Source organism: Rhincodon typus, chromosome 4 (assembly GCF_021869965.1).
Source record: "Rhincodon typus isolate 14 chromosome 4, sRhiTyp1.1, whole genome shotgun sequence".
NCBI lineage: Eukaryota > Metazoa > Chordata > Chondrichthyes > Orectolobiformes > Rhincodontidae > Rhincodon > Rhincodon typus.
In genome coordinates, this window is record NC_063335.1 from 67,649,721 (window position 1) to 67,673,956 (window position 24,236).

At 40.4% G+C, this 24,236-nt stretch overlaps 1 protein-coding gene across 3 annotated transcripts; it reads right to left on the bottom strand.

The window, feature by feature from the left end:
- Positions 1–3,149: 3,149 nt before the first annotated feature.
- Positions 3,150–23,718, bottom strand: ube2v2 (ubiquitin-conjugating enzyme E2 variant 2). Of its 3 annotated transcripts, none has more exons than XM_020513442.2 (4): positions 23,590–23,718; positions 9,966–10,105; positions 6,778–6,903; positions 3,150–4,420 (listed from the first exon to the last, which is right to left on the bottom strand). In XM_020513442.2, exons 1-4 carry the CDS (start codon positions 23,603–23,605, stop codon positions 4,274–4,276), a joined length of 429 nt encoding a protein of 142 aa, XP_020369031.1. In that variant the 5' UTR covers positions 23,606–23,718; the 3' UTR covers positions 3,150–4,273. The 3 variants fall into 3 exon arrangements, with proteins under 3 accessions (XP_020369031.1, XP_048451684.1, XP_020369030.1); XM_048595727.1 differs by having other exon boundaries at positions 23,611–23,632; XM_020513441.2 differs by lacking the exon at positions 23,590–23,718 and adding an exon at positions 23,265–23,395.
- Positions 23,719–24,236: the final 518 nt, after the last annotated feature.

Genomic DNA, 24,236 nt, shown 5'->3' on the forward strand with positions numbered 1-24,236 from the left:
CAACCCTGAAAAGTTTGCTTTTCTGGACTATTGTGCATCAAGTTCCCTTTATGCACATTGATAGATGTGCCTTCAACTATGTAAGTCCTAATGCCTGGAATTTCCTCCTCACACCAATCCTCAAAACACCTCTTTGATAAGACTTTGCTCACTTGGCCAAAATCTCATGTGGCTTGAGGATTTGAAGAGATAAGGTATTACGAGGTACCTTGGGATATTTTAATACTTTGAAGGCATGATACAAATGCACACTTGTATCAGTCCAAGTTAGTCATTTGTACATTAAACTAGTATACAAACACAGTCGAATGCCACACACCAGGCTTTGCAAGTGGTACACAGGTTTGGAACGCATCCTCCATCAGGGTGAAGCTATTACATTAACCCTGCCGGTACTAAAATAATTTGCAAGCTACAAATTACTGACCTCCCTCCTTTCAACAAGGTGAAGTCACAGGAAATTAACCTGAAGACAACTAAACTGCAATTTTTAAAAAGTAGCCACTGCATTCTAGGGTTTCCTGTGATGGTTAGAAACAGTCTGCACAAGATACTAAATTAAGCAACAGGACAAGTTTTATATTTGAATTACCCGTACTCCGTGGTCTTGCAATGTCATCCTGCTCTAGAATCATACAGCATGAATCAGCACAACAATGGCAACATAATGTTCACAACCATCTGAGAAGACCCAGTAATGAACACTTCTCACATCTATCCTCAGTACGATTCACTTCGGTGTAAGAAAGAGATTATATGCTCCGTAGAAAATGAATAGCTAAACAGGGTAGAGGAGCTGATGGTAGATACACAAATCGCTGAAGGTTGCAATGCCATTTAAACACTGACTTTCATTTCTAGAGGAATACTGCCAAAAAGGAGACAGTTGTTTAAATGTGTACAGAATATCTTTGTTCTAAGGAAATAGTTTTTCACAAACTTGAGATTTTTTTGAGGAGGTAACAAAAAAAAAATGTGGGGAGAGAGGTAAATGTTGTTTACATGGACTTTATTAAAGCCTTTGACAAGGCTCTGCATCATAGACTTTATGTTAAATCACATGTGATTCAAGGAGAGCTTGCCAATTGGATACAAAATTGGCTTGATGGTAGAAGATAGAGATTGGTGGTGGAGGGTTGTTTTTCAGACTGGAGGCCTGTGGCCAGCAGTATTCCCCAGGGATCCACTTTTGATTGTCATTTACATAAACAATTTGGATGAGAATTTAGGAGACGTGGTTAGAAAGTTTGCAGATTACACCAGAATTGGTGATACATGAGACGGTGAAGAAGGTTATCTAAGATTATAAAGAGATCTTGATTAATTGGATCAATGGGCTGTGGAGTGGCAGATAGATTATAACTTGAATAAATGCTAGATATTGCATTTTGGTAAAGCAAACAAGGGCAGGCTTTTAATTTGGATGAATGTAAGATATTGTATCTGGATAATATAAACAAAAACAGGACTTGTACAATTTATTGTAGGACCCTGGTAGTGTTGTAAACAGAGACAGCTAGGGGCTTAGGTACATAATTCTTTGAAATTTGCATAACAGATTGTCAGGATACTTAAGACGGCATTTAGCACGCTTGTCCTCATTGCTCAGACCATCGAGTATAGGAGTTGGAATAGCATGTTGATGTTATACAGGTCATTGGTGAGGCCTCTTCTAGAATACAGTGTAGAGTTCCAGTTGCCTTGCTATAGGAAGGATATTATTAAATTGGAGATGGTTCAGAAAAGATTTACCAGGATGTTGCCGGGAGTGGAAGGTTGAGTTATAAAGATAGGCTGGGACTTTTTTCACTGGAGTGTAGGAAGTTAGGGGTGACCTCAGAGGTTGATACAATTGTGAGGTGCATGGATAAGGTCAAAAAACAAAGGTCTTTTCTCAAGGGTGGGGGAGGTCAAAACTAGGGGGCATTTTTTAATGTTAGACAAGAAAGATTTAAAAAGAGCATGAGGGGCAACTTTTTTTTAAAGGCAGTGGTTTGTATGAGGAATGAACTGCAGAAGTGGTGGTGGATGCAGGTACAGTTAAAACATTTAAAAGACATTTGGATAAGTACTGAATAGAAAAGGTTTGGAGGGATATAGGCCAATCACAGGCAAATAGGACTAGTTTAGTTTGGGGAAACTCGGGTGGAACAGGCAAGCTGGACCAAAGGGTCTGTTTCCATGCCGCATGATTCCATAAGTAGTGTTGAACAGTTCTGGTCCTCATACCATGAAAAGAATAAACAAAAAATATTTCTGGGTACAATCTCAGTTTTGGAATCAATGAGAAAGATTGGCAAGGAAGATGCTCTGAGAAAAGAGCTTCTGTGTAGATGTCTGTTACCCAACGAGTCATGATTAAACAGGTTTTATAGTCAGCACAAAACCAACACTGCAACTTGCAATGGGTGATAAATGTCATTAATACATCCAATGGGGAATTCAGGCAAATCCCTTATCAAGAGAATGCTTAGCATGTGCAAGCATTGGCATAAGATAATTCAAGGAGAACCTGGGGAGGTATGCAGGGAAATGTGAGGAAGCAAAATTTACGTTGATGGCATTTAAAGGGTAGCAGAAAATCTATGCATAAAAAAGGAATATCACACCAGTATGGACATGTTGGACCAGTAACCTGTTCACGTTCTACAAGTACTACACCACATTATGTAATGAGGTTGCTCAAGAATCTTAAACACTGTATTGATCCTGATGTTGGTTGTGGATTCTGTGCTTCAACCTCGTATATCAGTTGCAGAGTTTTTTAAAAAAAATCAATTGTAGAAAGTATGCCAGCACTTACTGTCTGTCCCTAATTACCCTCAAGAAGATGGCTATGCTTCAAGTTAATTCATTGTTATAAAGCATTTTTGGGTACGAGGGGGATCTGATGAGCTGCAACTTATTTGGTTAATGGTCATACCCTAGATATATTGATTCAAGCTGAGTACACTGCAATATTAGTTGGTTTCAGAAATCTTCATTCATGCATCAGTGTAAACATACTGCCACTTTCTGGGATGAGCTAGCCAAAGACTAGAAAAGAAAAATAAGAAAGTGGAGCCCTGAAATACATGTGTTTTTTTAGTGGAAAATCTACACTACTCTGGCAAAATCACCAAGGCTGGTTTAAAAAATGTAAAGATGAGCAGGATTTTAAATTTTGTTTATTAAATGAATACACCCACCTTAAGTTTTCTCACAAACTTGAATGGGAAACAGTCTTCTCAATTACAGCAAATTGATGAGATAACTCATATGAGAAAGTAAACTTCAGATAGTAATACTCTACCCGATTATCTTTCTGACACAATCATTAGCAGCTTTTAGTCTGAGAGAATTAACATTTTCCAAAAGATTCTAAAGGGAAAATCTGAGCCTGGCACATTAACTGGCCAGGATCACTTTGCCCTCCAGAAGCAAGATAAATCTGAAAGGCAAGATGAATCTTTTCTTTTCTTTACATGCAAAATAAAAAGAATTTCTCAAACAATAACAACTTGAAAGATTTTACTACTTTAAAAAATACATTTGGTCAAACAGTATTAACCAATTCAAAGGCTGAAATGAAAAGCATCTCACTGCACCTTATTCACATCTTCAAGACTAGCTTTAATTTTAGGAAGTCCTAACTATACACCAATATTCTTTACTCGCAAATTCAAATGCGCGTTTTGGTAGACTCAGGCTGTAAACAAACATAATATTACTTGATACACAAGAGCTGCTTAACAGAAAGTCATTTTCATAAATACAAATATTAAAACATTCTCAACACACTGACATTACAATTAATCTGCACCATAATGCAGCAAAATAATGAGCAAAAACTTCAACAACCCTATCGAATGAGTGTAGTTTGCATAACATACACAACCTCAAATTTTCTTTCAATACAGCTCTTTTTCGTCAGAAGGTTCCAGAGCATGCCATTATATACACCAACTACTGCCTCTATTACCAATAATCTGTTTAACATATATATTTGCTATGATCAGGCAATAAATGTCTTGATTTCATTCCCACATCTTTTCCCCTCCTTCCCATCAAAGTAACAGCCAAGATTCCAATGGCTTGTATATCACTGATATCATCATTGACTTGATAAGAAAAAATAAGTTACTCTGCACCACTACTGAATTTATTTGTGGTTCAGAACATTATTGTGGACGTACATTTCAAGATTGAGATCTTTTTGTTGACGTTTAGTATTGCGGAGAATTGACAAGACAGGAAGTGAAGTTTTTGAGAGGTGGGTCTGGATCCATTAAAATTAATTGTTGTAAGTCTGTCCTTCAGGAGGCTGTGAAATCTTCACGTTTTCTTTGCATGTCATCATACGTCGTAGGTCTTGAAGTACAGCCTTAATACTATAGGAATTTTGCCACTTAGATAGAACTGGTATGCTCCGTGAATCCACCTGCAAGGAAAAAAGTTGCATAAAACATGTTTTATATGCATAAATGTACAATTTTATAAAACCTTTATTTATACACGCAAATGTTGTGTATATAGGATATAGATAAAGGTAAAGCAAGTTTGACTCAGCAAATTTAAATTTATCTTGTATGGCTCAGGAGATTTTCAAACAATTTAACAAGAATGAAAATTTGGTGTTGTTGATTCAGCAAATCTAAATTCTGCAACTGGGTCAGGAAGTGAAGGTTTGAAGAGGGAAGGAGAGAAAAGCCTTCAATATTACAATGTAAGTTACAAAATATTCAGTTAAGATTTGTCGTAAAAATTTTCATCAAATTAGGGTTCCAAACACAAAGTGAAATTTGCTGCTCAAGTATTCCACAAACATCAATATTCTACAAGTGTAAAACAAATCTCTATTCTTTTAACTCAAATTTTAATCCTATCCATTTATGTTCACAGTGCAATGATGTTTCCTTACTGATTCTTTTATACCATCAGCAGCAATATGATTTCCACATTTTCCCCCAAACCTCAATGATGCAGCAGCATGTAGAACCATAGAACTGTCCCAGTACAGGAGGCCATGTATCTGCTGGCTCTTTGTAGGAGCAACTCAGCTAGTGCCATCAGACATTCCATATATCACTACACCCATCCCACTGCTCCACAATTGCTCCCCCTTCAGATGATTACACTATTCCTTATAACATTATTCCCTTTTGAAGAAAAAAAAAATCTGCCCCCACCACTCTTAGGGTGAGCATTCCAGATCTGAACAACTTCATGTTGCCGTTGCCATATTCTGCCAATACCTTTAATTCAGGTTTCCCTATTCCCTCCAGCAAGAGAGCGTTCTCTTTTGTTTAAACCTTCCACGAATTTGAAGATTTCTACCAATTCTCATTATAATCTTCTCTTCTCCAGCTTCCTCAATCTAATCATATAAGAGGTGTTGCATCCCTAGAACTATTCTCTCCTATGCAACAATTACAAAACAAATGAAGTAAATAATTACCCAAAAATTGATTTGCCAATTTTAGAAAACAAATACAACTGTTTTCTGTGCATCAGCATCCCAACTCCCTTGATGGGATAATGATAAAACAATGTCTTAGCATATTGAGCTCTTTCGAAGGAGCTAAAAAAATCTCACTTGACATTTCAGTGGTTTATGTTACCAAAGCTTGTGCACAACAATAAATCAAATTACCTGAGGAAGGGTCACTGGACCCAAACATTAACTGATTTCTCTCCACACATGCTACCAAGTGTGCTGAGTTTTTGAAGCAATTTCTGATTTTGAACCAAATTACCGACTATTTTTGGTACTATTGGTTAAAGGGGGCAATGTTAAATCAGACAAAACCTAGTTCACTCGAGTTTCTAAAATATCATCAGAATCATTTGTTCAACATTTCAAACAAAGTATGGCAGATCCAACATTGCAGCATATTCACTATACAGCAATAGATTTGGTTATTTATTCAGTTCCTCGGTTCTAGGGTGATACAATGGCACAGTGGTTAGCATTGCTGCCTCACAGTACCAGTGACCCAGTTCAATTCCACCCTCAGGCAACTGTCTGTGTGGAGTTTGCACGTTATCCCCATGTCTGCATGGGTTTCCTTCGAGTGGTATGGTTTCCTCCCACAGTCCAAACATGTGCAGGTTAAGTGGATTGGTAGTGCTAAATTGTCCAGTTTCTGGGGATGTGCAGGTTAGGTGGACTAGCCATGGGAAATGTAGGATTACATGGATAGGGTAGAGGTGTGGGTCCAGGTTGGGATGCTCTTTGGAGGGTCGGTGTGGACTTGTTGGGCAGAATGGCCTGCTCCCACACTGTAGGAATTCTATGAGGGTTAATGTAAATCAAACACTTCCAATTTAGCACAGCTGATATTTAATTGGGAAGAGAATGGTGTTGCAGGGAAGTAAGAAATACAAACAAACCAAAGAATAATGCAATGCTATCACCTAGCACGTAGGATCCACCGTGATGCTAAGTGTTAATCTACTCTATTAAAACTGTCACTGAGCAGCACCAAGACAAAATGCGCTCTCCCAGATCAATAAGGTAAAGCACTGGAAGCAAGAGGTCCTCACATTTTGTGAAATCCTAATATTTGCCCTTAAAAACTGATATAAACAATGGGGATCATTTATACAGTTTCTTATTAAAGGACAGTAAGCCACATATAGAAATATGTAATGAAGACAGAAAAGTAAGTTTTTTTTCCTTACAGGAAGAAGTCAGGGGAAATGAATAGAAGTTAAGGGTAAAAAGTAATTACTTTTAGATTGCAACATTCCATGAAACTGTTCTGAAACTAAAGATTTGATAATAAATTGACTCACCATTCCATTGGAATTATTTATTCCATTCATATTTATTTTTGTTACAAATCTAACAGTTGGAGCTACATCTGGGTATTTACTCCCACACTCTATTTTCAGGCTGTATATTCTGTTTTCAAAACAAGTCTGAGAAAAGAACATGAAAAGGTATAATATTTAAAGATCAAATGCAAAAGCAAAATGGCAGGCATATCAAACACAATTAAAAAAGACTTTTGCAAAGTGTCTCAGCAGACACTTCCACTCGATTGCGACTGACAAAGAGTCAAAAATCACATGACACCAGATTATAGTCCAAGGCCTCACACCTAATATGCATTGTCTGACCTGAGATGTTACCTCTTGAATTCACTGATAAAATCTTTAGTTATCTCAAGCAATGACTTGAAAGAAATTCTGAGATTTGCATTTTAATCAAGGGAAACCTGCATCTCCTTCTTAACTGATTAAAGATTTAACAGGAGGGAGTCAACCAGCCATTCTAGCTTTATTCAATACAATCGCATCAGCTGAATGATCCTTTGATTTTTTTAAACTTATGAATTCTGTGTCTTGATACCTCCTCTCTCACTTCACCTAAGGAAGGAAGGAGCAACACTCCAAAAGCTAGTGTTTTCAAATAAACCCGTTGCATTATAACCTGGGATAGTAGGAACTGCAGATGCTAGAGAATCCGAGACAACAAGGTGCAGGGCTGGATGAACACAGCAGGCCAAGCAGCATCATAGGAGCAGAGAGGCTGACGTTTCGGGCCTAGACCCTTCATCAGAAAAGGGGGAGGGGAAGAGGGTTTTGAAATAAATAGGGAGAGAGTGGGAGGCGGATAGAAGAGGGATAGAGGAGAGGATAGGTGGAGAGGCGGGGATGGAGCCAGGAAAGGTGAGTGTAGGTAGGGAGTTAGGAAGGGGATAGGTCAGTCCAAGGAGGACGGACAGGTCAAGGGGGTGGGATGAGGTTGGTCGGTAGGAGATGGAGGTGCGGCTTGAGGTGGGAGGAGGGGATAGGTGGGAGGAAGAACAGGTTAGGGAGGCAGGGACGAGCTGGACTGGTTTTGGGATGCGGTGGCGGGAGGGGAGATTTTGAAACTTGTGAAATCCACATTGATACCATTGGGCTGCAGGGTTCCCAAGCGGAATATGAGTTGCTGTTCCTGCAACCTTCGGGTGGCATCGTTGTGGCACTGCAGGAGGCCCAGGATGGACATGTCGTCTGAGGAATGGGAGGGGGAGTTGAAATGGTTCGCGACTGGGAGGTGCAGTTGTTTGTTGCGAACCGAGCGTAGGTGTTCTGCAAAGCGGTCCCCAAGTCTCCGCTTGGTTTCCCCGATGTAGAGGAAGCCACACCGGGTACAGCGGATGCAGTATACCACATTGGCAGATGTGCAGGTGAACATCTGCTTGATGTGGAAAGTCTTCTTGGGGCCTGGGATGGGGGTGAGGGAGGAGGTATGGGGGCAGGTGTAGCACTTCCTGCGGTTGCAGGGAAAAGTGCCGGGTGTGGTGGAGCTGGAGGGGAGTGTGGAGCGGACAAGGGAGTCACGGAGAGAGTTGTCCCTCCGGAAAGCAGATAAAGGTGGGGAGGGAAAGATGTCTTTGGTGGTGGGGTCGGATTGCAGATGGCGGAAGTGTCGGAGGATGATGCGTTGGATCCGGAGGTTGGTGGGGTGGTACGTGAGGACGAGGGGGATTCTTTTTTGGTTTTTATTGCGTGGACGGGGTGTGAGGGATGAGGTGCGGGAGATGTGGGAGACACGGTTGAGGGCGTTCTCGACCACCGAGGAGGGGAAGTTACGGTCCTTGAAAAACGAGGACAACTGAGATGTACGGGAGTGGAATGCCTCATCCTGGGAGCAGATGCAGCGGAGGCGAAGGAATTGGGAATAGGGAATAGGGAATAGCATTTTTGCAGGAAGGTGGGTGGGAGGAGGAGTATTCTAGGTAGCTGTGGGAGTCGGTGGGCTTGAAATGAATATCGGTTTCTAGGTGGTTGCCCGATATGGAGACAGAGAGGTCCAGGAAGGGGAGAGAGGTGTTAGAGATGGTCCAGGTAAACTTAAGGTTGGGGTGGAAGGTGTTAGTGAAGTGTATGAACTAACCTGGTATCATCTGAATTTTGACCTTGCACAACACAGTCCAACACCAGCACATCCACATTATCACAAAGAGGTGTCATCTTTAACTGCTTGTTTAGAAACTTCTTCAGGCATTTTCAGACATATACCTTTAATTCCTTTCAGATACAAGGTTTAGCCAAGTGCCAAGAGTTTCAAATCTCCCTTCCTTCTACTATTAGTTCATCAATTGGGTCTTTTGCTTCCCTTCTCCAATGCATCAGTTCAGTGACACCACCTACAATGGATTGCTTAGCATTGGTGAGGATCACATGGTGGATAAACAGAGGGCTTTACAGATTCAAGAAATTTGGACTGCTTTCCTACTCTTCAGAGCCAGTCAAAATCACTCCCTAGCATATTTTCTAGCATATTCAAGAAAATAGGCAGCACGGTGGCTCAGTGGTTAGCACTGCTGCCTCACAGCGCCAGGGACCCGGGTTCAATTTCACCCTCGGGCGACTGTGTGGAGTTTGCACATTCTCCCCGTGTCTGTGTGGGTTTCCTCAGGGTGCTCTAGAGATGTGCAGGGTAGGTGGATTGACCATGCTAAATTGTCCATAGTGTCCAGGGGTGTGTAACTTAGGTGGGTCATAAGGGGATGGGTCTGGGTGGGATGCTCCAAGGGTTGGTGTGGATTTGTTGGGCCGAAGGGCCTGTTTCCACTCTGTAGGGATTCTATGTATTCTATGTAAAACTGTGTCAGGACAGTGTGCATGTTCTCCAATTGGCCTTCTTAACACAATAGCATAATTATCGAAGGCAACTTGCCTACAAGGACAGGTGCCTTCAGCAGGACCCCGACTACATCAAGATAAGACCCAAGATCCGAAGACTTTCTGTACAACAGCAAAAGTCCACCTCTGAACCTTCTATCCGTCATTTTAAGCAATCAATACAGCACAAATATTAAAGGAATAACACAATACGAGAGTAGATTACATCCATTTCTGAGTTCACAGGTATTTTGGTGCATATCAATCCTTACAGGGAAATAGAAAACATGAGCATAATTCTCTAAGGAACACAGAAAAAAACACCTGTAAGTTAACCCTATATAGCATGTTAATTTACTGACCCTGGGTGGCCCAACAATCATTCCTGTCCATCGTGTCAGTGTCATATCTTCATCATCCTCGAGCCCCCAGCTCACAGTTCCATCACCTACACCTTTCTGGCCTTCTTCAAGTTCTTCCAACAAACAAAAATTGCGAGGAACTGTCCAACATGAAAAAAATTAGTTATTTGTCAAGCCATGAATCAATGTTATGATCTGAAATATTTACCAAAAGGAAAATTTCTTTATAAGACCAGAACTACTTTCTGTTTCGCGTCAAGTTAAATATATATGCTCTTTCAAATACAACTGTACAGTTTATGTAATCCGAGTTTCGTCTGCAAATTCTAAGTTTGTACATGAAAGGGTGTTTACAACTGGCTCAACAGAAATTGAACTTTAACTATAAACATGAAGGGGAAATGATAGTATTATCTCTGGACTGGTAATTCAGAGGTTCAAGCTAATGCCCTGGGGCGTAGGCTCAAATCTGATCATAGCAGTGGATGAAATCTGAAATCAATTAATAAATCTGGAATATAAAAGGAAGCCTCAGTAATGGAGACCATTAAGTTATTTATTGTCTTGAAACCCATCAGGTTTACAACTGTCCTTTAGAAGAGAAATCTACCATCCTTAACCAGTCTTGAGCGCTTGATTATGGACCCTCCACAATGCAGTTGACTCTTTACTGCCCTCTGAAGTAGCCTAGTAGCCAATAAGGTCAATTAAGATGGGCAACAAATGCTGGTCTTGCCAGTGATGCTGTCTTTCAATTCAGAAAATAATAATTAGTTTCATGTTTAATGCATTGAACTTATTCCATAAAATAAGACAAATACAGAAAGTACTACTAGCAATACACACAATTACAAAGCTTATACAGCCCCAAAACCTAGCAGCTTCTTAATCATATCCTGTTAATTCATAGCAGCTAGGAGTTCACGTTTCAGTCTGCCATCTGCCATACATCATATCCATTGATTCATTGCAGACATAAGTAATTTCATGATCAATTTCACAATCCCACAGTTGGGAGGAGGCAATGGTGAAATATCATTATTGCTAGACTATAACCCAGAGATTCGAGCAATGTCCTGAATCCAACCATGGCAGATGATGGAATTTAAATTTAATTGAAAATAAATCTGGAAATAAAAGTCTAATGACGACCATGAAAGAATTCTGAATTGTCAGAAAAAGCCTTCTTGTTCACTAAAATCCTTCAGGGAAGTTATCTGCCATCCTTACCTGGTCTAGCCTACATGTAACTCCAGACCCACATAAATATGGTAGACTCTTAACTGCCCTCTGAAGTGATCTAGGAAGCCATTCAATTGCATCAACTGCTGAAAAATCTCAAAATAGAATGAATACGGACAGACCACTTGGCATCGACTATGGCACCAGAAATGACAACCACTATCTTGTAAAGTCCTCCTCACACCTGGAGCCTAATGCCAAAACTGGGACAGCTGCCCCACAGACCAGTCAAGCAACAACTTAACATAGTTATACTCAGAATCTTACATTACACACAATGCGCCAGGCACCATCATCAGCATCCCTGGATGTGCCCTGTCCTACTATCAAGACAAACCCACCAGAGATGGCCACTCAGTCACGTACGGTCATGTACTCCCTCGGTACAGGGAGCGCGCTGCCTGGGAGACCTCAACATTGATTACCACATATCATCTGCCCTCGGCTGATGAATGAATGCTTCTCCAAATTGTACACCACTTGGGAGAAAGCACTGACAAAGGCACAGAATATAATCTGGATGGGAAATTTTTAAAAATAATGCATTTTTGGCAATGACAGTACCAGGAAATGCTAAAATTCAGACGAATATGGATATCCTTGCACACGAATTACATGAAATAAATGGGCAATTCAGAACTGGAAATTACATTCTCTCTTGCATTTCCTCAAATCTTACATAAGGAGTTACTGACAGGACCTTAAGGTAAATTTGTATTTGCACACCCATACACGGCAATGCTTACTTTAAATCTCACTTCAACTTAAGTCATTAAATCTCCTTCCAGTAATGTCAATATTACACTGTCTATGCCAAGTGGACTAACTATTCACCTTCTCAATGAGACTTTTCTTTTCAGGTAGGGCTAGATTAAAATAAACAAGCCTTCTTTTGCTAGGCTTTACTAAATGAAACCACATTCTCCATTCATAGTTGAATAGGAAACTCACATCCAGAATTGCTTGCATCTCCTTCAGGTTCTAAGAGAATGAAGCCAGCAATACTGAAGGAATGGCAATATATTTCCAAGTCAGGATGTTGAGTGACTTTAAAGGTTATTTTGCAGATGATGGTGTTCCTATGTATCTGCAGCCCCTGTCTTTCTAGATGCTAGAGGTCATGAGTTTGACGAGTTATCTACTAAGCAGCCTTAGTAACGCTGCTGTTACTGAGCGGCGGTGGAGCGTGTAAATATTTGTGGACATGGTGTCAATCAAGTAGGCTGCTTTGTCCCGGACAGTGTCAAACATGAGTGTTGTCAGAGCTTCACTCATCCATGATTTGTGCCTTGTAGGTGGTGGACAGGCTTTGGGCAGTCAGGAGGTGAGTTGCTGACTGCAGGATTCCTAGCTTCCGACTTGCTCTTGAAGCTACAGGATTTGTATGGCATGTCCAGTTCAGTTTTTCTTTCATGGCAGTCTCAAGGACAGTGACAGATGTCTCTGCTTGATGAGTGTCAAACTTGAGAAATTTGCCTTTTAGAGGACTACATGTTCAGGATTATGTCAGAAGATGTTCAAAATGTGCCATAAGCAGTGAACTCAGCAGTTAAGCTTCTATCCCTTCTGCTGTAAGCTCTCTATGCGCACTCCCAGTATTTATTTACCATGCTCACTACTCCTCCAATAACAGGTCATTTCTCTCTCATGTTATTGCTGAAAGGCTCACCAGCAAGGGTCAAACACAGCCTGGGAGAACTCTAATCTGACAGGATGAGAGTTCACGGTAGGATTCAACCCAGGAAAAACTGGTTTAGTTCTTTTAACAAGGGCTTTACCATCTATTGATTTCTGGTGATAGTGAACCAAGAGCCCTTTTGATTCCATCATATATGGCAAATAGATTTCCACTGTTGCAGACTGTTTCCAATTTTTGACATTGGCTGATCCAGTCCAAGCTTATCACCCTATCATTTGCATGACTGTTAGTTGCTTCCAAGGTATATAGTGCTGAAACTGTTAGGTTTATGTGGTGTGAAAGGTAAGGCTTTGATTTAATGACAGGTTCATATGGGTCAGAAAATTTTGCACTTCATTTACTATTCTGCACGTTAATCAAGGAATCTACCCACCTAATTCATACTAAGTAAAACAGAAAAAAATTGATAGAGATAACAAATCTGCAAGATATGAAGAGTGTCATTTGCTAAAATGCCTGGGGGAAGACTTAAGGCAAAAGAGAGAACCCAAGGATAGAAGTTCCACAGCTTCCCAATTTCTTGGATTTAAATGGAAGGATATGGTTGAAATACAGAAAAAGTATACAATGTTGTCAATATTCAGATTTATGTTTATTCAGTTCTACCAGCATTTTTAAAAATTAAAATGGAATGTACTTCAAATTAGCTCATTATTCTTTCCAAGATTGGATAGATCCTGCAAAATTTTTTTTTGACACAAACCTTCCACACTTTAAATTGCACAAAATTCTCCAGTTTGACACCATTTAGCCATGTCAGACAGGGACCACAAAAGTAGGAAAGACATCCCAATGAAAACAGAGGCATATGGAGGAGAAAAGACTACTTCATTGCAACATATTGGTTAGGCTTACACTAATGATGCCAACTCATGCTGGGTATAGCAAGCGAACAGTCCCTAAAGAGCCAACATTGAGGAGTGGGAAAAAGAAGAAATCCTCTACCTTGGTAAATTTTTAGTATCAGGTGTTCCCAATTAGAAAAATGAAAATAGAAAAGTAAGTCATTTTGTTTTATATCAAAAAGCCACCAAGGAACAAGTTATAAGACATTTTGTTGCACAGATGTTACAAATTGGAAATTGGATGCAATTAAAATATTAACTGAATAACTAAAGGAGCTTGAAAGTTCTTCAAAACAAGCCCTTTCTCCAGACAAAGAGCAGAACCAAATGAAGGCTTCCTATATAATGGATTTATGGTGTACAGTCCGAGTAGAAACTTACATCGAAATATAATTGACAGCAACAAGAGACAACTCCTTTTCAACTGCAATTTCCTAACCTCAATTGCCTTGCCCTATATAGTTGCTGATCAATGTGGCAAAACAGTATTTTATCTAACTATTCTCATTCGTCTAACAACAATCAAAGAGCATCACCCACAGAAACTTACGCTGTGCTGACCAAGAAGAGTTCTGTTTTGCACAGTTTAAATTGCACAAAATTCTCCAGCAAAAAATGATGCTGCCACATCATTAACCTTCCAGGCATTACAAATATCATCTTTACTCCAAAACTATTAATATTTTCAGCAATGCTGCAATCATTTACAAGCTATATGCCATTTGAGCATATTATTTTAGAAGAACTTAAGTTTTGACAAACATACCCACCTGAACAACCAAAGCTTGCTATTTAATTCTAAGACATTTGAGACATCCTAAACGATTTCCACACTAGCACAATCCAGGTAAAGGCTATTTTATTAATTTACCAGACAGTACAATAACTAGTATGCTTATAATTCTTTAATACTGTGTTCAGTTCTGGTAGCCCAGTTTTAGGAAGGATATTATCAAAATGGAGAGGGTTTGGAAGGGATTTAACAGGATATTGCCAGGTATGGAAGGTTCAAGTTATAAAGAAAGGCTGGGTGGGCTGGGATTTTTTTTCCACAGGAGCATGGGAGTTTGACAGGCGACCTGACAGAAGTTGATAAAATAACGAGAGGTGTAGATAGAGTTAATGGTAGATGTCTTTTCCCTAGGACGGTGGACTTAAAGATTAGAGGGCGCATTTTTAAGGCGAGAGCAGAGAGATTTAAAAAAGACATGAGGGGCAATTTTTTTTTTAAAACACAGAGGGTGCTTCGCCTGAGGAAGTGGTGGACACGAGTACAATTACAACATTTAAAAGACATTTGGATAGATACATGAATAGGAAAGGTTTGGAGGGATATGGGACAGGAACAGGCAGGTGGGACTAGTTTAGTTTGGGATTATGTTCAGCACGGACTGGTTGGACGAAATGGTCTATTTCCGTGCTGTATGACTCTGTGACCCTATTATCACATTTGCAAAAATACACTAATTCCTTTTCACATGGCATTCTCAAATTGTTCTGTAGACGAGAGAACAAACAAGTTGGTGGAAATGTACAGAGTGAAAACATGATTTCTGTGCCTATCGAGAAAGTTCCCAAAATGGCAACTGAAGTTGAGAAAGGTCGTGAAACAAGAGTTTAGCAGAATTTCAGCTGCTTTATTAATTCCAGTTTCTTGCACTTTAGCCACATAACAATATTCACTTTGAAAATAACAGTTTTTGATTGATGTAGCATGGATTAAGAGTCATTTTAAAAAGCAGAACCCATGCTTCACCTCTGATTTTGAGAACTCCACACAGGGAGAAAATTTAAACTTACCTTGTAAAGTATAATTATGTCCCAATTCTCCATCAATTCTTTTAATTGAGAGACTTTAAAAATACCAGATCACGAACTTCATTGGAGGTAACATAACCAAAGCTCTCAAAATCTCAATTATTGGCACCTTTCAGCTGACTGCCACCTATTGGACCTCTATTGATTTTACTCAACTGTGCCAACTTCTACTACAAATATCTTTCCTTTTGCCCAATGGTATAATTTCTGTATTTGATTTTCTCTTTGCTGTGCTTCACTGGTTTAAATTCTGAATTCACTACCCTGTTTCATAAACACTTCAAGTCCATCAGCACTCATTTGGTTGAGAACACTCCAATTTGTAAACTTTCCCCCTAAGTCAGCCCAATGAACTCTACACATCATCAAAAGCACTAATTTGATATGTCAATGTTTGTCTCTAAGAGCATACAGCCAATTGTCCTACTCAGCTATCCAGTACAATTATGGCTGAATCTTAGTCTCAACATGTTGTCGTCTAGAGTCATACAGCATGGGAACAGACTCTTCAGTCCTACTGGTCCACGCTGACCATAATACCAAACCAAACTAGTCCCATCTGCCCATGCTTGGCCCATATCCCTCCAAATACTTCTTATTCACGTACATATCTAAATGTCTTTTAAACGTTCTAACTATACCTGCATCCACAATTTCCTCTGGAAGTTCATTCCACACACGAACCACTGTAAAAAAAAAAAAATGCCCCTCATGTCTTTAAATCTTTCTGCTCTCACTTAAAATTATGCCCCACAGTCTTGAAATCCCTCATCCTGGAGAAATGACACCTGCCATTCACCTTATCTATACCACTCTATAAAGGTCAGCTCTCAGCTAAGTCTATTCACAACATTCCTGGATTCGCAGGGATTGACGGAACACTCTAAAAGTTGTCGACATTAAAACGTATTCAACAATGGAGCAACCACAACCCAAACAAACCATTCCAAAAAACATACAACCATCTGACTGAAAATAGTTCACAGCCCAGTCCTATGATTGATCACTTATACAGAGGCTTAGGTTCTGCATTTTATTATTTTAGATTTCACAGCATTCATCCTGTCAAGCCCCTTTAGAACTTATGTTTCAAAGAAATCACTTTCCATTCCTCTAAATTCAAGAGTATCAGCCCAATTATTCAACATTATAAAAGCCCTCTTATCCCATGAACTAACAAAGTGAACAAGCCTGGTCATAGGTATGTTGATGTTAATTTTCCAGTAAGTAATCATGTAACTTCAGACTAAACAACGTAAGAACGCTTTGTAGTGCACAGCTTTCATTCAATGACACAGCTATGTTTTAAATTTATGTAATAGGCTAGTAGGTATTAGTTTCAATGGCTATTTTGAGCTTTAATTTACTTTAGGTATCAAGAATTATTGTGGAGTCACACATACTTCTTGCAGTAAGGAAACTGATTTTCTGGAATTCTTAAATGTATCACTTGGGATGACAGCTAATCACCAGGAGGTAACACAACATACTCTAAGCAGTGACATTAATTGCTTTTTGGAGCCATCTTGTCTTAGCAAAGATCTACTGGATTAGTAAGCTGTTAAATGGGACAATCTAATAAAATGAGTGACGTGTGAAAGATTGAATGAGGAGAGACAGGAAGTGATGTCATTAAGTTGAACATGACTTTTCAAGGAACAAATCTAGAATTAGGCAGGCTACCTCTCCAATCCTAGACTGACTATGAACGATTTAAGTCCTCAAACCACCAATTAGAGCTCAGGTGTCTTTGATCAAGCAGAAGCTTGACCAGTTAGCAATGGTTAATAAGGCCTCAGTTTTAATGGTTTGATGCACAAAGAGAAAAACCAAAAGCAGAAGAACTTCAGTCAATAGAACTGAACAAAAGACTGGTACTTAGTCAACTACTGTCTCAAGCTGGCATCCCATAGTGGATCAACTGTATTAAATATCATTGTTTTGATAAACAATAAAGATCCAAAACTTGCCAAAACATCTGGATCTGGAATGGGTCTTGCAACTAATCGAGACTGGAAAACTTTAGATCGGCTTTCTCAAGCTCATTCTACATTGTAACTGAGGGCTTTGTGATGAGTGATAGTGTCCCTACCTCTGAGCTAGAAGTCCTGGGCTCAAGTGCCACCCGCTCGAAGGGTGCGTAATAACTTCAGACATTTTCTAATCAACTGGGCAATGATTACAATTCAAAATAGCTTGAGTAAAAATAACTTATAAATGTAATTGACTTAGGTATTAAAATTAAAGTTAAAGTTAAAGCACACCCTAATCTTACGTCTCCTCAAAAAGGAAGGAAGTAGGCAGAAAACAGGAAACTACAGAAACTGTTTGCCTGATGCTTGTTGTGGGGGAAGATGTTAGAATCATTGAGGTGGTTATGGCTGAGCATTTAAAAAAAACTCAAGGTAATCAAGAATCAACATAGTTTTGAGAAAAGGAAATCATGTTCAATCTTCTTTTGGCATTTTTGAAGTACTAGCGTGCTGTGCATAAGGGGAGCTGTGGACATATGGTGCATATGAAGGCATTAAACAAGTCACTCTACATAAAAGGTTATTATGCAAAATAGCAGAATGGTTAGCATGGACAAACAATTGGTCGGCTGACAGGAAACAGATTTTACTTAAATAGCTCTTCCTCTCGTTAGCATAATGCAGATCACAAAGACAGATTGCAAAGTATGAACTGAAAAGGACAGGAGGTGGATGTAGACTGATATTGATAAGTTGGGCAAATGGGTAAGAATCTGGCTTGAGTATAATGTGAGGGGGAAAGTAGTAGAGGGAACGAAAAAGCAGAGTATTACTTAAACAGAGAACAACTGCAGAATTCAGGGGTGCAGATGAATCTACATGTTCTTTGTAGATGTTGTTTATATTAACTTCAAGCATTTGATGAAGTTCCTCTAAGGTAGAAGGCCACAGAACTGAGGACAATTACTGACGTGGCTGTAAAATTGGTTGAGCTACAGGTGACAGAAAGCAGGGATAATGGGTAGGTGTTCAAATTGGTAGAATGTGATCAGTGGTATCCCATAAGGACAGGGCCTCAGTTATTTGTGTTATTTATTAACTACCTGTATAATGGCACAGAAAGTCATATGTCTAATTTTGGTGATGACAAAGTTAGGCTGCATAGTAGTTTTTAGCATACAGTTACAACGGTATACTGATTGACGAAGTGAATGGGCAAAAGATGACAGATGGAGCTCAATGCAAGCAGGAGGTTATCCATTTTGGACTGAAAAAAATAGATCAGGGTACTTTCTAGATGGCACAAAATTAAATACAGCGGAGGTCAAAAGCGATTTGGGGTTCAGCTGCATAGCTCTTTAAAATGTCACAATCAGGTACAGAAAATAAGGCGGCTAATGGAATGTTGGCCTTTGGGGGATGCTGAAGTTATACAAAACCCTGGTTTGATCCTACTTGGGAGTAGAGTGCAGATTTAGGCACCACATCTTAGGAGACATACTGCATGGAAACAGACACTTCAGTCCAACTCATCCATGCCAACCAAGTTTCCCAAACTAAACGAGTCACTCTTCCTGGTGTTTGGCCCATATCCCTCTAAACCGTACAAGATCACCCTTCAATCTCTTATGCTCCAGTGAAAAATGTCCAAGCCTGTCCAGCCTACCCTTATAATTCAAACCCTCCAATCTCAGCAACATTCTGGTAAATCTTTTCTGAACCCTCTCCAATTAAATAATACCCTTCATACAGCAGGGCAACCAGAACTGTATAAAATCTTCAATGGCAGTCCCTCACACACAAGGATTACTTGCTTCCATTCTCAGGCTAAGTCCATAGGTGGTTGTACAGTCTAATGCTGCGTCCACAGATGCTGCCAGACTTGGGGCAAAAGGTGGTCATGGGAAGGGGTGGGTGGGGCACCGGTGTGGGGGTGCGGTCCTTAGTGTTTTCGACTGGCTTCTGCTTGGATGATCTTGGGCCAATGATTCCCAGGTGCCAGTGGGAGTGCCGTACTTCATCAGTGAGGCCTTGAGGGTATCTCCGGAGTATTTCCAGAGGCTCGCCTACCATTTTGGAGTTGGGAGCAGAATGGCTGCTTGGGAATTCTCACGTCGGTCATGAGGATGATGTGCCCAACCCATCACCCCGATCAACAGTGGTCAGTGCCTCAATGCTGGGGATGTTGGCCTGGTCAAGGACACTGGTGTTAAATGGGTCTGTCTTCCCAGCAGATTTGCAGGATCTGGCTCAGGCAGCATTGGTGGTGTTGCTCCTGCACATTGTGAGGTGTGGTGTCCGCTGTAGACAGTCCACATCTCAGAGCCAGAGAGTGGGAACCACCACAGCTCTGTATACAATGAGCTAGGTGTTGGATCTGAAGTTGTTGTCCTCAAGCACCCTTTTCCTCAGGCAGCTGAAGGCTGTGCCAGCACACTGGAGGCGGTGCTGGATCATTTTGTCAATATCCGCTTTGGTCAACACGAACACTCAAGGTTTTACAAGTGTCCAGCCATGGGCCTTGATGATGTGTGGTTCGCTCCACAATGCCAGGCCAGGTGGTGGAGGACCTTTGTCTTGTGTATGCTCAGGGTGAGATCCATCTCTCATATGCCTCCATAAAAGGTGCTGACGATGGTCTGTAGTTCATCCTGAGTTTGCACAAAGGCAAGCATCATCTGCTACTGCACCTCAATGACAGCTGTTAGAGTGACTTTGGTTTTGGCTTGAAGGCGGAGGTTGAATAATACACATTACTTAAAAAGTGGCCTCACCAACGTCCTGTATAACATCAACATGACCTCCCAAATCCTACAATCAATGCTTTGAGCAATGAAGGTAAGTGCACTCTACGCCTTCTTAACCACCCTGTCTACCTGTGATGCAACTTTCAAAACACTATGTATCCGAACCTCTAGACCTCTCTGTTCAACAACACTACCCAGAGCCCTACCATTAACTATACAAGTCCTGCCCTTGTTTGTTTCACCAAAATACTATATCTCACATTCATCCAAATTCAACTCCATCTGCCAATTCTTAGTCCACTGGCCTTGGAGAGAGTACAACATCGTTTACAAGAATGATACCTGGAGTTCAAGGGTTCAGTTTGAGATTATAAACAAATTCGGCCTTTTTTTCTAGAATTTAGAAATATTAAGGGGTTATCTGAACAAAGTCTTCAAGATATAAATGGGAAACGGCAGGTCGGATGAAGATGAAGTATTTCCACTATTTGAGGATTCTAGAACTAGGGTCAGACTGCTCAGGAGAGATGTTAGGAAGCACTTCCATACACAAAGGGTGATAGATCATTGGAACTCTCATGCATAAACAGCAGTGGATATTGGATCAGTTGTTACTTTTAAGTCTGAATTGGAGTAATTTTTGTTAAGCAAAGATATTAAAGGATATAGGCCAAAGGTAGGTATATGGAAGTAAGCTGCAGATCAACTATCATCTCACTGAATGGTAAGTCCCAAGGGTTTGAATGGCCTATTCCTCTTCCTGTGGTCCAAATGCATGAGCCAAAAAATTTAGTATGCACATACAGCAAAGTATGTAAGACTAATCAAATGCTATCCTTGATTGAAGAAGAGAAGAATGTTCTGTTTCAGTTATGTAGGGAACTGGTGGGACTAGATCTTGAATACTGAGCAAAACCAAAAACCCCACTGGAAATCTGAAACAAAAACAAATTGCTAGAGAAACTCAACAGGTCTGGCAGCATCTGGAGAGATGCAGAGTTAGCGGTTTGGGTCCAGTGACCTAAGTCTGGACCACAAGCATGAATTCTGTTTTCTCTCCACAGATGCTGCCAGACCTGATGAATTTTCCCAGCAATTTCTGTTTTTGTTCCTGAAAGTTGAGACTAGTTTTGGTCTCGTATTTAAAGAACAACGTAAATGCATTGGAAACAGCTCAGACATGGCTTACTAGATTGGTACTTGGAATGAATGAGTTGTCTTATGAGGAAAGGTTGGGCGGATTGGGCTGGTTTCAACTAAAGTTTAGAAGAGCAAGGGCTCACGTGATTGAAGTCTACAAGATCCTGAATAGCCTTTTTGAGTATGTTTCCTCTTCTGATGAGTCAGAACTAGGAGGTACTATTTAAAAATTAACAGTCACCCTTTTAGGACAGATGAGGGCACTTTTTTTCGTTAAAACTGCGCAAATGCAGAGCTCCCTTCTTCAGAAAGTGATGGAGTCAAGATCATTGAATATCTTTTGAGGCAGAGGTAGATTCTTGTAAGACAAATGAATCAAAGATTATTGTGGATAAATGGGAATGTGGAAATTGAAACAAACAGATTTGCCATAACTTTGTAATGGTGGGAGCTAAATGATTCTAATTCATGTTTTCATGCACAACCTTTTCAACCCAGAAATTAACCTAATCAATCTTTCCTGAACTATGTTCAATGCAAGTATATTCCTACATAAACAAAGGACTCCAAATCCGTATGCAAATAGCCTACGTGAGATCTCATCAATGCCCTGTACAGATGGAGCAAGCTTTCACTTTCAGATTCCAGTTCCCTTTACAATGTCATAAACATTTGAGTTCTGCCTTTTTATTTTGGTTTTCTATTTTTCATCTGCCACCTTGTTACCTACTCAATCTATATTTTTTGCAGCCCTTTTGTATCGAGTCAGTTTACATTCCCACCTATAATCTGTCCTGTCAACAATTTTAAATATATTACACTCAGATTCCATCTAAATCATTAACATAGATTGTAAGTAGTGAGGGCTTAGCACAGGCACATGTGCCATACCAGCAGTCAGTCTGCCAACTTGAAAAAACCCTGTTTATGCCAAAGCCATATTTCCTGCCCATTAACCAACCCTTCAACCATGCTAGTGTACTACCCCCAGCTCCATGAGCCCTTATCTTGCATTTTTTGTGCAACAGTGATCTCTTTTCAAATACCCTGTTCAAAAGTCACTTTTGCTCCGTGTCATTGGTGCCCATACATATTTTTGTCTACCTTATATCGAGTTTCTTATCCTGCACTCAAGTCAACAGTATACGTTATTTCCCAGTTCAATGCATTCTTTACTTATACAAAACAGAGTGAATCATTTAGCAGAATGTTTGAAACTTGCTGAACATTTTGGTGGGCGATACGAATAGAAACATTCGAATCTGCTGAAAAGGTGCCGCTACAGATATATCACAAGGTATAATTTTCAAAAAAGACGAAATGAAATTTCACCGTTTCATGCTGCTCAAAGCTGACCAGAGGTAAACCATTTGTTCCCAATCATCTGTATGAATTATGTATATATCAATAAATCTCAAAATGCCCCATAACAACGAAGAGAAAAGGAGAAACATTATGATTAAACTGTTATTCGCTCTCAATTCCCGAAGCCTAAAAATCAAAACACAGCAACTTAAAATAAAATGCAGTTAAATACGTTCGGACTAAGAATAACGCAGTTAACTTCCTCTTTGCCACAGCTGCATTTGGAAATTACACATCGCTGTCACAGGAGTTTGTAAATAAAGTCGATCTCTAAGACCCCTTACAGGAGAAAAACAAAAAGAATCTACAGCACAAAACGGAAAGTCAACACGGAAAATATTTTCTTCAGATGTGGTTCGAAAGACAATTCGGTTAAAAAAGACTTTCATATAAATAACAAGGACATACAGGCTACTATGTGAATCACAAACGCATGGAACAAGAAAACCACCCCCTACCCCCAAACACACATTTTAAGGTCATATACAAAGTCTCTGCCATACCACCAGCCAAACAGGCAGAAACAAAACCAACTTCCGTTCAGAGGGACTGGAAACGGCACAAACTGGAGGCCGCCCAGGTACAGTTCCTCGGGCCGGCCCACACCCTCGTAAAGTGAACCCGCACCCCCCCAATCCCATCGGAGCGGGCCGCGGCTTTCCGGTCATAGCCCGGGCTAAGAGCCGGGGTGACCCAGGACGGTATCTAACCGCGCTCCTCGCCTTCCTCCCGGATCACTCGGACCTGGGACCTCGACCTCCCCTCTCCCCCCGGACACCCCTGGCTCACTCAGACCTCGGCAGCCTGTCATCTTACTCCAACCCAGGGAACCGGCGCCGATTCGGCCGCTCGCTCGTCACTTCCGGTCTGGCGTGCCCACCATGTGCGCATTTGCGTCTGCTTCCTGCAGCCTGACTCATGGACAGTGTGTCATCCCCACACCTGGAGTATTCATACTCACCTCCTGCTTCATAAAGTCGGCACAACTCCATCGTCAAGTGCTTTAGAATCTTTCTCATTCTCTTTAAAACTCGTCATCTAATCCTCCTGGAGTCTCCAGTAATTGAAAATCAATCCTCAGAACACCGCTGTGCTCAAACTTGGAGAAAAATCATGATGGGAAATTTTCATGTAATGTTATTTTCATGTAATATTTCTCTTCAGCAGATACACAGGATACTGAAATACGGAGAGGGAGAAAGACTGATGGCTGACAGTCAAGCATTATCCAATTTCACAATGAGACTTTGCTTTTCAACTGACATAGCAAGACAGTACAACAAAAGGATAGATGTATAGACTAATTAATAAGACCATAAGATGCAAGAACAGAATTGTCCATTTGGACCATCTAAACTGATCTGCCATTCAATGAAACCATTGTTGATGATAATACTCAACTCCACTTTCCTGCTTTATCCCCATGAGCGTTGAGTTCCTTA

What these genes read in the sequence shown, in the direction of transcription:
- ube2v2 (XM_020513441.2), bottom strand. Translation starts at nt 23,295, where the DNA reads ATGGCAGAGACTTTGTATATGACCTTAAAAT. An exon ending in TGATTGTTGGGCCACCCAGG is followed by an intron (nt 6,904 to 9,965) that starts GTCAGTAAATTA and finishes TTCTTTTCTCAG; the next exon opens with ACTTGTTTTGAAAACAGAAT. An exon ending in TAAATAATTCCAATGGAATG is followed by an intron (nt 4,421 to 6,777) that starts GTGAGTCAATTT and finishes TTTTCCTTGCAG; the next exon opens with GTGGATTCACGGAGCATACC.